The sequence below is a fragment of the Rhinolophus ferrumequinum genome, chromosome 11, assembly GCF_004115265.2.
Source record: "Rhinolophus ferrumequinum isolate MPI-CBG mRhiFer1 chromosome 11, mRhiFer1_v1.p, whole genome shotgun sequence".
In the NCBI taxonomy this organism is placed as follows: domain Eukaryota; kingdom Metazoa; phylum Chordata; class Mammalia; order Chiroptera; family Rhinolophidae; genus Rhinolophus; species Rhinolophus ferrumequinum.
This window is the reverse complement of record NC_046294.1, coordinates 24604447-24617067: the sequence shown is the minus strand read 5'-3', so window position 1 is coordinate 24617067 and position 12621 is coordinate 24604447. Positions and strand designations below refer to the sequence as shown.

At 38.6% G+C, this 12621-nt stretch overlaps 1 protein-coding gene across 7 annotated transcripts in view; it reads left to right on the top strand.

The window, feature by feature from the left end:
• Positions 1-12621, top strand: part of TCP11L1 (t-complex 11 like 1) — a 30819-nt gene that overhangs the window by 6946 nt on the left and 11252 nt on the right. For 5 of the 7 annotated variants that reach the window (XM_033120433.1, XM_033120434.1, XM_033120429.1 and 2 more), the window contains 5 exons: positions 4285-4417; positions 5933-6053; positions 6805-7025; positions 8932-9068; positions 11419-11615. In XM_033120433.1, coding sequence (XP_032976324.1) covers positions 4347-4417; positions 5933-6053; positions 6805-7025; positions 8932-9068; positions 11419-11615 — 747 coding nt within the window. In that variant the 5' untranslated portion in view covers positions 4285-4346. The remainder of the gene's footprint in view (positions 1-4284; positions 4418-5932; positions 6054-6804; positions 7026-8931; positions 9069-11418; positions 11616-12621) is intronic. The other 2 variants (XM_033120435.1, XM_033120436.1) reach the window with 2 other exon arrangements.

Sequence of the window (12621 nt, the reverse complement as noted above, 5' to 3'; positions counted from 1 at the left end):
CTCAAGGTCTCTGTCCTCATGGAGCTTGCGGTCTAGTGAGGAAGGCAGAGTAACAAGCAATTTCCACACAGTGTAGTAAGTTCTGTGGATAAGCTTTACCCTTGGTTCACTATACTCACTCTATAGTGGCTGCTTAGATGACATTTGCCATCTCCATAAATGGCCATCAACTTGTGTGAATAGAAGCATCTCTTTAGAGTGTGTAGATTTCTCAGATGCCAGAACATCTGAGTAAAGAAATGTAGAGAGTGACCATTCTATGTTAGACCTTCACTTTATTTTAGAATCTGTTTGCCAATGGGCATGTTTAACTTAGTGTGGTTTTCAGTTTCTCTAATAGGCCGTCAGTACACAAATGCTGTAACAGAATTTAGCAACAGCTTTAGTTCTATATCGCATAGTAAAATAAATTCCAGAGTAACATACACGTAACCTTACAATTTTTCATGGTTCTTATGACAATTCATTCTCTTCACAAGTTAAGGTGAAGCCATATTGTGCAAACAAATGTTACCCCACAACCCTATAATTAGTGTGAAATGAATAATTCCTGTGTATGTAAAGCTATAACATGCCTTGATCATATCTTAGAATTGTAGCTTTTATCTTTCTTGATCATGTACCCTCCATTATTAAGTCTGATTTTAAGTAGTCTAACTTGGACAGCTCCTGAAAACTTTCTTCCTGGTGTCTGATATTTTCAGCACGTGGTACAAGCTGTTTTGTCCCAGGTATGCCCAAACCACACTTGCCTAGAAATTAGAAGAGCCTCATTTTTCACGGAACATCCTTCAGTCTTGTTGTCTTCTTTTTGCATGTAAAGAAACAATGGCCCTGAATGATTTAAGTGACTTGTTCAAGGTCACAGGCAACAGAGTCTAGAGGAAGGTGATTTTCTTCCTGATAGCCTCTGTCCATTGCATTTCATAACCAGGCAGCAACTGGTCATGCAAAAAACAGTCTTTTTATCATTACCCAAATGCCTGAGAGAACTTGGTGTGTTTCTGTTATTTTCATAAATTTAAGATGATCACATATTTGAAGACTTTTGCAAAACCAAGGTTAAAACAAAACTTGGAAGCCCTGCTGAGGAGCTCTGAATTTCTTTCTAAGAGATAAGAACTCGATGGAGTTTAATAGCTCCTGATGCTTGATATTGATAAACCGCAGTGGAGGTTCCATTTTCTGATAAATGGTAACAGAATACTAGCTTAAAGAAATTTAATATCAGTATACATACAGCAAATCCCTACTGAGTGCCTTATGATTTTTAATCAACTTTTTTGAGGTATAGTTTATATAAAATAAAATTCACCAATTTTACATGTGCAATTTGATGAGTTTTAGCAAATACATTTACAGTTGTCACTGCCTCCACAACCATGAGCTACTAGACCATTTCCATCAGCCCCCAAAATTCTCTTGCCCTTGGTAGTGAACCCCCTCCTCCACCGTCCCTTGGCAATCACTGGTCTGCTTTCTGACACTATAATTTTGCCAATCTTATAATTTCATATAAATGGAATTGTACTGTAGATAGTCTTTTATATCTGACTCTTTCACTTGGGATAATGCTTTTAAGATTCATCCATGTTTTTGCAAGTATCAGTATGTCCCTTTTTTACTGCTGCGCACTAATCCATTGTATTGTTACACTACAATTTGTTTATCCATTCTGCCGTTGATAGACATTTGAATAGTTCTAGGTTTTGACTGTTATGAATAAAGCTGCTATTAACATTTGAGTACAAGTCTTCTCATGACCATATGTTTTCAGTTTTCTTGGGTAAAAACCTAGGAGTGGGGCTGCTGGATCATATGGTAAGTGTATGGTTTACTTTCTAAGAAACCAAGAGACTGTTTTCCAAAGTGACTACACCATTTTGCATTCCCACTGCTTCTGTATGAAAATTCCAGATGTTTCACATCTATGCCAATACTTAGTATGATCAGTCTCTTTAATTTTAACCATCCTGATAGGTGAGTAATGGTATCTCAGTGTGGTCTTAATTTGCATTTCCCTGATTTTAAAAGAAAAAACCTACAGTGTTCTACTGGTGTGGGGAAAAAACCCAGTCCTTCCTCTTGTTTTATTCCTGTGTGTCTCCTTTACTAGTCTCACAGAATCCTTAACTTCTAGTCACCAAACGTATCCCCCTCCCCCTTGCCAAGTAATTCTCTGTGACAGCAGCTGGGTGTCCTACAATTCAACTAAATTCTGACACTGTTTACCTGGAGATCTCACAGTTAAGGGCTCAGTCCTACAAGACTTCCCCCACCCCCTTCAGATGCCAGTTGCAAGCCCAGGTTATCACCTGTGCTTCTGACCAACCAAGTACAGATTGGGGGTTCCAACGATTCCTTCCTTGCATTCAATTACTTTGCTTGAGCATCTCACAGAACTCAGGGAAGCACTTACTTATGTGTACCAGTTTATTAAAGGATATGATGAAGGATACAGATGAACAGTGAGATGAAGAGATATAAAAGGTGAGATCTGGGAGGATTCCAGGCTCAGGAGCTTCTGTCCCCATGGAGTTGGGGTGTGTTACCCTCCAGCATGGATGTGTTGGCCAATCTGGAAGCTCTCCAAACCCCGTGCTATTGGCGTCTATGGAGGTTATGATCAGTTATTAACTCCATTTCTAGCCCCTCTCCTTCTCTGAGGGATGGGCTGGAAAGTCCAAGCTTCTAATCATGGCGTGGTCTTTCTGGTGACCAGCCGCCAGCCATCCAGGAGCCATGCAGGAGCCCACCCAGAGTCACCTCAATAGCACAAAAGATGTTCCTAGGACTCTTTGTCATGTAGGAATTTGCACGAGTTTTAGGAGCTCTGTGCCAGGGATTGGGTCAAAGCCCAAATATTAGGATAAGAGATGCTCCTAGTTATTATCTTTTAGGAAATTACAAGGGTTTTAGGAGTTGTGCCAGGAACCGGGGGCAGAGACCAATGTATATATTTTCTGTTATTTCACACTGATGATTAATGGTGTTGAGCATCTTTTCATGAGCCTACTGGCCATTTGTATATCTACTTTGGAAAAATGCCTGTTCACATCTTTTGCCCATTTCTGATTGTCTTCTATTATTGAGTTGTAAGAGTTCTTTATATATTGGCTATAAATCCTTTAGCAGATACATGTTTTGTAAATATTTTCTCCTATCTGTGGCATGCCTTTTCATTTTCTTAATAGAGTCACAGAACAAAAGTTTTGAATTTTGATAAAGTCCAATTTATCCATTTTTTTCCTCTTATATTTTGAGCTTTTTATGTCCTATCCAAGAAATTTTGCTTATGTTTTCTCCTAGAAGTTTTATAGTTTTAGCTCTTATATTTAGGCCTGTGGTCCATTTTGAGTTAGTTTTTATTTACCATGTGAGGTAAGTTTTTATTTATCATGTGAGGTAAGGGACAAGAGTCATTCTTTTACGTACAGATATCTAATTGTTCCAGCACCATTTGATAAAAGAACGAATCTTGCCTTATTAACCACACGTGTGTATCTATTTCTGGATCCTCTGCTCTCAATTGACATATATATATTTATATATATTTTTTTGTCAATTGACATATATACATATTTTTGTCATATATATATATATATATATATATATATATATAGAGAGAGAGAGAGAGAGAGAGAGAGAGAGAGAGAGAGATGACTCAAGGTTTTGATTCAGTGAGGCTGCATTCTACAAAATTCTTGTGTCACAAACCCTCTCATTTCTTCATTAGTCAGCTTCAGACTTCTTGTTTTCTGTCTTTGTATCCTGTACAGGGTAGTGATTTTTAGTGGTTTAAACAGCACCTGGCACCTAAAGTACTCAATGGTCTTTTAATTTGGGGAGATTCCTTCATGGCACAGTGTTAATGGTGGAGCAAAATGTAAACTATGCATGACAGCAAAAGAGGAAATCTTAAATTTGGTGTCTCCCTTTTGCAATTAGGATAGACAGGAGGCAGATCCCTTGATGTATTGGGAAATTGATAGTTTGTAACTTAAATTTTTTTTCTAAGTCTTAGTAATCATTTTCCATTGACCAGTCTTAGTAAAAAAAAAAAACAAAAACAGGTTTTGAATATTGAAATGATTTAGGATTTTAGGTTAAAAGAAGACATGAATATGAAATAGGTAAATTTATTGTTTGAAATTGCCAGAATATGTTCATAAATAGATGCATAACCAAAATTATTGGCTAGTACCAGAACCACTGCTTTCTCCTTACTTTAATAGAAATTCTAATCTAGAAAAGCAAATCTCTTACGCTGGGTTTTTGTTACAGCTAGTCCTCCTCGTTTTGTGACTGTAGAAGAACTTCTAGAGACAGCAAAAGGAGTCACTAACATGGTTTTAGCCCATGAAATTATAGTAAATGGAGACTTCAGGATTAAACCTATTGAATTACCAGAAGACAGGTAAAGTGGCTACTGAGTTATTTTGTTTAGTAGAATGCTGTCATTTCCCAGTTCTGGAAATGTTTTCTTCACTTGATGTCACTATATTCAAGTACACCTCTCCTTTTGTATGTTGTTAAAAAATATCCCTATACCAGAATTACTAGAGTTTGAAAGTGGATCAAAGGACCACTGATCCTTCAAAATGTAAACAAAAGGTCTGGAAATCTCCTGTGGAAATCTTTTATGTTAGCTTCTCCCTACTCCACAGGACTTAGCTGCCTCATACTGTTTCATTCATTTTTTGTAACTATCACGTTGTACTGTAGTGGTTGGTTTACTTGTGTTCTTCACCAAGTTGTAAACTCTACATACTGCGGGTGCCAAAAAAATGTATACACATGACTTGTATTCATTTTTTGTTATTGGTATATATTGAGTATTACAATTTTATTTATTTATTTTTTAATTAAAGTTTATTGGAGTGACAATTGTTAGTAAACTTACATAGATTTTAGGTGGACTATTCTGTTAATACATCACCTATATATATCACATTGTTTGTTCACAATGCAGAGTCGGTTCTCTTTCCATCACCATATACTTGGTCCCCTTTACCCTCATCTACCAACCCCTCCCCCTGAGTATTACAATTTTAATACAGTTTTTTTCCTTTCTTAAACTGTGTATACATTTTTTTGGCACCCTCTGTATACAAGGACTATGCATTATTCTCTGTATCCCTAGCATCTGGCATATACCATATTGAATCTAAAACTCGACTGATTGTAAGGTGCACCTTTTAAAATGTATATTCATAAGAAAGAAAAATCATTGCTCATTATAATTGTAAAAGTGCTGTGGAAAATACTGGTATTCTGTTAACAGAGGAGGAGTAATGGATGCTGGGTTGGCAAGCTCTAGTGGGTGCCACAGTAGGCTTCTAAATATGACTGTACAGACATTCCTTACATGCTCTGCAAAGATAGTACTTTTTCATATTAATAATGAAGAATTATTTGTTTTGCTTATGATGTAATGACTAGTTTTAATGCGATGTTGCGTGTAACTTTTACAGTTTGGTACTTAATTAAGGAATTGTCTCATATATCACATGGGAATAGGATATTTTCTAGAAAATAAAGTCCTTCAGCCTATATACATGCTGAATTTTCATCTTAAGCTACTTAAACATAAATATCTTAGGAAACTTGATGGTATCAGGAACTAAAAATTAATAGCTCTGAACTTTCCAATATTCTTTTTATCGTAATGGCACTATTATATGCTGTTAAGTGGACTAATGTTATCTGTCAAATTAGTTGAAAGTTATTCTATCCAATGAGGTACTTATTGAAACAAATCACTAACTAAAAATAAGGTATATGATTGGTTTAAGTATGTCTGGTAAGTCTTTTATCCAAATTATTTTTAAAATTTCTCACCATAAACCCATAGAATTTGTGCTTTTGAAAGTGATTTGAGGCTCAAAGAATTTCTTTTCTTCTTTTCTTCCTTTTTCTCATTTGCCTCCAGTTTGGAGAAGAGAGTAAAGGAGATTGTACATAAAGCTTTTTGGGATTGCTTGAGTGTCCAGCTAAGTGATGACCCGCCATCATATGACCATGCCATTAAACTTGTCGGAGAGATCAAAGAGGTGAGTTGAAGAGCAACTTGCGATGCTTTTCTGGTGTGTTAGGCGTCGTCATCCTCTCTGTGTTACTGTGCTGGAAGACTTTAAAGAAATCAAAGGATGAAGACATGAAAGTACTTGCTAAAATATAGATTGAAACTACTTTAGGCTTAATGCCTTTTTAAAAATTTTAAACAAGCTATGATAACCTGAAGGCATTTCTTTTGTAGATAAAGAAGTTCATATTTTTTAAAAACAATTATTTAAACAAAAGTTGTTTTATAAAATATAAGTGATTTATAAAATTTTTAAAAGATATGGACATGTTCAATTTATAATGGCCAAAAAGTGATTCAGCCTATGGGATAGAGAAGGCATTAAGTGGAAGGCAGAGCTGTTTTCCAGTACTCTCTTATCTTTCTTACCTTTAGCAGTACTATGGAAGAAGAGATGTATCTATGGAAATTGGCATCTGTGGTTAGTTCACAGGCTTGTGTTAATTAATGCATTTTTCTTTTCTCACTTTTAACAGTTTATTCATGTTGTATCCCGTAATGATTACTACCTAGGGCTTCAGTGGAAACTTAAATAGCTAGTCTAAATGATTTGTAAACGTGTGTTTCTGCAGATGTGTTGAATAAGAGGTTAAAATATGCATAACATTGTAGTAACAATTGGCAAACCCTTATTTGGGTAAATGTAAATTCTTTTACATTAATCGAAAATGATGTCTGACTAAGAAACTTTGATTAAACTTGGCTGTCCTCTCTTGTAGACTCTCTTATCTTTCTTGCTGCCTGGTCACACTAGACTGAGAAACCAGATTACAGAAGTCTTGGATCTGGATCTGATAAAGCAGCAGGCAGAGAATGGGGCCCTAGACATTTCCAAACTGGCAGAATTCATCATTGGCATGATGGGGACACTGTGTGCACCTGTTCGAGATGAGGAAGTGCAGAAACTAAAGAACATTAAGGAAATCGTGCCCCTTTTCAGGTATGGGAATTGTGTTGAATCACCTACAGTGCACTGAATATATAGAGCCTATTATTCAAATTTAGACTTCCTCAAGTGTAGATACTCATGCATTTAAAAAAAAATTTTTTTTAAGCGAGCATTTTATAAAATGTAGAAAAGTTAGCAAGATGGAAAAACATTCACCCATAATTTTAAATTCACCACATGCTTAGTTGTATGCTGTGACTGATGCTGTAACTCTTGCTGAAGAGGAATGCTTGGTGCTGACATGTTGGCAAGCTGTGTGAGTAGATGATGCCAAACCTGTGGTAGTCTTGTGAGTCTGAATGTTCGGCTGAACCTAAGAAGACCTTCTGGTGGGTATTGCAGGCCTGACTTTTCCTGTTAACATTATACCCTAATCATTTCACTTATTTTTTATTTAAAAGTGTCATTGAGATAATTGTGTATTCACATGGAGTTGTAATAATATAGTATACTTTATCCAGTTTCCCCCAATGGTACATTTTGCAAAACTGTAGTATATCACAAATAGAATATTAACACTGGTGGCTCAGGCGGTTGGAGTTCTGTGCTCCTAACGCCGAAGGCGGCCGGTTCGATTCCCACATGGGCCAGTGGGCTCTCAACCACAAGGTTGCCGGTTCGACTCCTCAACTCCCGCAAGGGATAGTGGGCTCCGTCCCCTGAAACTAAGATTGAACACGGCACCTTGAGCTGAGCTGCCACTGAGCAACCAGATGGCTCAGTTGGTTGAAGTGCAGACTCTCAACCACAAGGTTGCCAGATCGACTCCCGCAAGGATGGTGGGCTGTGCCTCCTGCAACTAGCAACAGCAACTGGATCTGGAGCTGAGCTGCGCCCTCCACAACTAAGATTGAAAGGATGACAATTTGACTTGGAAAAAGTCCTGGAAATACACACTGTTCCCCAATAAAGTCCTATTCCTCTTCCCCAATAAAAATCTTTAAAAAAAAAAAAGCTACAAAAAAAAAAGAATATTAACATTGGTAAGATCCACTGATCTCACTTAGCTTTCCTGTTTTACTTGTATACATTTGTGTGTGTGTATATTCATTTTTATATGATTTTATCACCTGTGTAAGTTTGTGTATCTGCCACCACATTCAAGATACTGAACAGTTCCAACAGCACAAAGATCTCTTGCATTGCCCTTTTATAACCAACTTAAACCATTTTTAAAAACTCCCCATAAGCATTTTCTATGGCTGCAAATTATTCATTTGCATATAATTAACTACTTCTCTGTTAAGATGGACAATTATCTATAATTATTTACTATTTAACCCTGCAGTGAACATCTTTGTGCACAGAACTTTTTTCTGTATTTTAGGTTATTTCCTAAATATAGGTTCTTAAAATGCACTGTCAAGTCTGCCCATTGGGTACATTCAGAGTGTGAAACGGCAGTTATGCCACCAGACTTAGAACATAAAACGCTCCCTGAAACTAAGAGAGACTAGGGTAAGAGGAGAGGAGAAAGGAGAGTTAATTTTCTTTCTTTCCTAGGAAAGTGAATTCACCCATGTGAAAGCAGAGAACGGGTGGTGAGCTCTCTGCCCTTCACCTCGGGTCTTGTGCTCCTTCCTCTCTCTGTGTCTGTCATGAGAGCTGACCCACAGCCAAGGAACAGCAGTGAGGGGAGCTATGCTTGCTTGGGGGCAAGCGGTAGAAGGGTGGGGACAGAAAGCAGCTTACAAATGTGTAGTCTTTTGAAACCATTATTGAAGTTTTTATGTTTCTAAATTTGTTTTTCTTAATCAAGTTTCTCATGATTTTTCTAACTTTTCTTGCTATCCTTTCTAACATGAGAAGACGATCTCAAATCTGCTCATCTCTTTTTGTTAAAACTATGTATTTTCCAAGTGCCCAGTTCTAACTCCTTGTATCTCTTTTCTTTTAGGGCAATTTTTTCTGTGTTGGACCTAATGAAAGTCGATATGGCGAACTTTTCTGTCAGCAGCATTAGGCCACATCTCATGCAGCAGTCAGTCGAATATGAAAGGAAGAAGTTTCAAGAGCTTTTGGAGAAGCAGCCAAGTATGTTTAATGTTTGTAGTGCTCTTTTGTTGTCTGTGTTTTTTCATTTTAGTTGCTATAGCTTGTTTCATAACGATATTTTTTTCAAAGCAAAACTAAAGGGCCGGCCCAGTGGCTCAAGTGGTTAGAGCTCCATGCTCCTAACTCTGAAGGCTGAGGTTCGATTCCCACATGGGCCAGTGGGCTCTCAACCACAAGGTTGCCAGTTCAATTCCTCGAGTCCCGCAAGGGATGGTGGGCTCCGCCCCCTGCAACTAAGATTGAACACAGCACCGTGAGCTGAGCTGCTGCTGAGCTCCCAGATGGCTCAGTTGGTTGGAGCGCATCCTCTCAACCACAAGGTTGGCGGTTCGACTCCCACAAGGGATGGTGGGCTGCGCCCCCTGCAACTAGCAATGGCAACTGGACGTGGAACTGAGTTGTGCCCTCCACAACTAAAACGGAAAGGACAACAACTTGAAGCTGAACGGCACCCTCCACAACTAAGATTGAAAGGACAACAACTTGACTTGGAAAAAAAAAAAAAGTCCTGGAAGTACACACTGTTCCCCAATAAAGTCCTGTTAAAAAGTAAATAAATAAAATTTAATATGAGAACAGTCTGAATTGAAGACAGAAAAGCACAAGACATTAGGACTTGAAAAGAAAATTTAACTGACAAGCAATTGAAGTATACGTAAGATATAAGAATAGAAATTTGGAAGACAAAGAAGTCCTAAATGAAATAAGTTTTTAATAAAGGCACTGGTTTGAGATAAATTGTATGCTTGGACTTGATTTTAAAAGCATGACGGATTTTTTGTGACCGTTGAATTTACTTTTCTCCCCACTGTGAGGTACATCAAGAAATTTCATTTTGCTTCTGTTTTATATTTAGAAACCTACTGTTTTCAGACCCAGAAAAAGTCTTATATTTTATAAACCTCTCAGACGACTATAGGAAAAAACATGACTGTGGAATCCAAAACTGTTGCATTTCTAGGGTGCTTTTTTGGTCTCTGTATTGGCAGCTGATGTTTTGGGTAAATTGCTGTCTTCGGATCCAATTTATTACGAGTTCTGTTTAGCCTCAAACTTTGCTGGTCATAAGATGAAAATGGTTGTGTCTGGATAGATTGTGTTGCCTGTCCAGAAGAGTTGATTCAGCCCCGAGCAGTTGTTCATCCAGCCCCGGAGATGGGGGCCAGGAGGAGAAGGAAAGAGCAGAGGTAGAAGTAGCATCCCTAGAAGAACAAGATTGGGTAATGTTTATTACATCAAGGTATTATGCGCACTACCATATATACCTTCACACAGTAAGCCTATGAGGTAGGCCTATTCTTAAACCCCATTTTACAGATGTGGACGTAGCTTTTGAGAGATTTTTGACCAGAACTGATTGACTACACAGCTCACTTTCTCAACCAGTATTGTACTGCCCCTCAAGCGACATCCAGAGTTGCCGTTTGATAGGCTGAAGAGCCTTAGTATGAGAGCCAGATGCAGCCAGGGCCCAGCGAAGGACGACACACAGTCCTTGAGCTGGTCAGAGTTTAGTGCTTATTACTCACAGTTGGTGGGCTACAGAGAATGCTGTCAGCAAAAAGCTGAAGGGAGAGTGAAGCTCAGAACCACGAGCTTGGTGTGATTCCTGTGTTGACAGAACCAGAGGTGTGTCCTCATGTACCAGTGAGGCGTGAACTCCAGCCCTGGCCTCGGCCGCCTACTGGTTTTAAGGTGGATTCTACTGGCAGAGCTGCAACAGAGTCCAGGACCTGTCAGAGGAACTTTTTGCTCAAATAATGTGGACAGAAACGTCATCTTCTTTCTCTTGCGTCCCTCAGAGTCCCTAGTGCATTACTCAGCTTAGAACAGTAGGGAGAGCATAGTGGTGGACGAAAGACAACTGAGGTTCCCCTGATAATGCTCCACACGCCGTATAATACACATCAAACGTGACAGAGCTCACCTACTGCAAGGCTGGAAGTAAACCATATTGACAGGAGACTAAGATCTAGAGAAGGACAAGCCAGGATGGGAGAGAAGAGAGTGAAGGTCTGTTGAACATCTGTAGGTGGCAAAGCCTGGCTATGTGCTTTGTAGTCACTGTCTTGTTTAACCCTCACAACAGACTATGAAGTGAAGTTGTACAGTTCTTATCTTAGGAATCTGATATTCAGACAGACTAGGACTTGCCGAAGATGACTCAGCCAGTAATTGGCAATACTGTGATTTGAACCCAGTTCTATTTGATTCCAAAGTCCATACTCTGTACTGTACCATACCACACCTCCAGGATGATTTTCCCCAAAGTAATTCTGAGAAGCACCCCTGAGTGTCACAGTAAAGTTCACAGCCTTGTTTTCCACAGATTCCCTGGACTTTGTCACCCAATGGTTGGAAGAAGCTGCAGATGACCTTATGAATCAGAAGTATAAAAATGCCCTGCCAGCGGGGGGCGGGGCCTCTGGCTCTGATGAGGGTCCTGTGCCAAATCCCGTTGCTGTCCAGAATCATGCGTACCTGAGGCTCCTGAAATGGGACCACCTCCAGAGACCTTTCCCTGAGGTAGGTGCTCCAGAGCAGTCTCACTGCATATGCTCACTTCTTTTTGTGCTGCTGAGTTTTAAAAAATAATAGTTTTGTTGGGATATAATTCATATACCATAAAATTTCTCCTTTTAAATTGTGTAATTCAGTGGTTTTTAGTATATTCACTAGAGTTATGGGACCATTACCACTATTTAATTTCAGAACATTTTCATCACCCCAAAAAGAAACCCTGTACCCATTAGCTGTCACTCTCCAGTCCCCTCCCTCCATCCCCTGGCAACCACTGATCTACTTTGTGTCTCTATGGATTTGCCTATTGTGGACATTTTGTATAAGTGGAATCATACAATAGCGGCCTTTGGTATCTGGCTTCTTTCACTAAGCTTTATGTTTATCCATGTTGTAGAATGTATCAGTACATCATTCCTTTTTTTTTTTTTTGGTAGTTTTCTTATTGTGGTAAAATATGCACAACATAAAATTTACCATTTTTAAGTGCACAGTTCAGTGGTACTAAGTACATTTACATCGTTTTGCATCCATCACTGCCATCCATCTCCAGATCTTTTCCATCTTTGCATTGAAACTCTGTATCCTTTATTGATTGATTGATTGATTTGTTTAACTTTTATTTATTTTAAGTGTGTTTTTCCAGGACCCATCAGCTCCAAGTCAAGTAGTTGTTTGAAACTCTGTATCCTTTAAATACTAACTCCTCATTCTTCTCTCTCCCCATTCCCTGGGAAACACCATTCTGCTTTCTGTCTCTATGAATTTGTCTACTGTAGGTACCTTGTATGAGTGGACTCATAGAGTATTTGTCCTTCTGTGTCTGGCTTATTTCTCTGAGCATAATGTCTTCAAGGTTTCATCCATGCTGTAGTGTGTGTCAGCATTTCTTTTCTTTTTAAGGCTGAATAACATTCCATTGTATGGCTATACCACATTTTGTTTATTCATGTATCAATTAATGGATATTTGGGTGTTTCCACTTTTTGGCTATTGTGAATTGTGCTGCTCT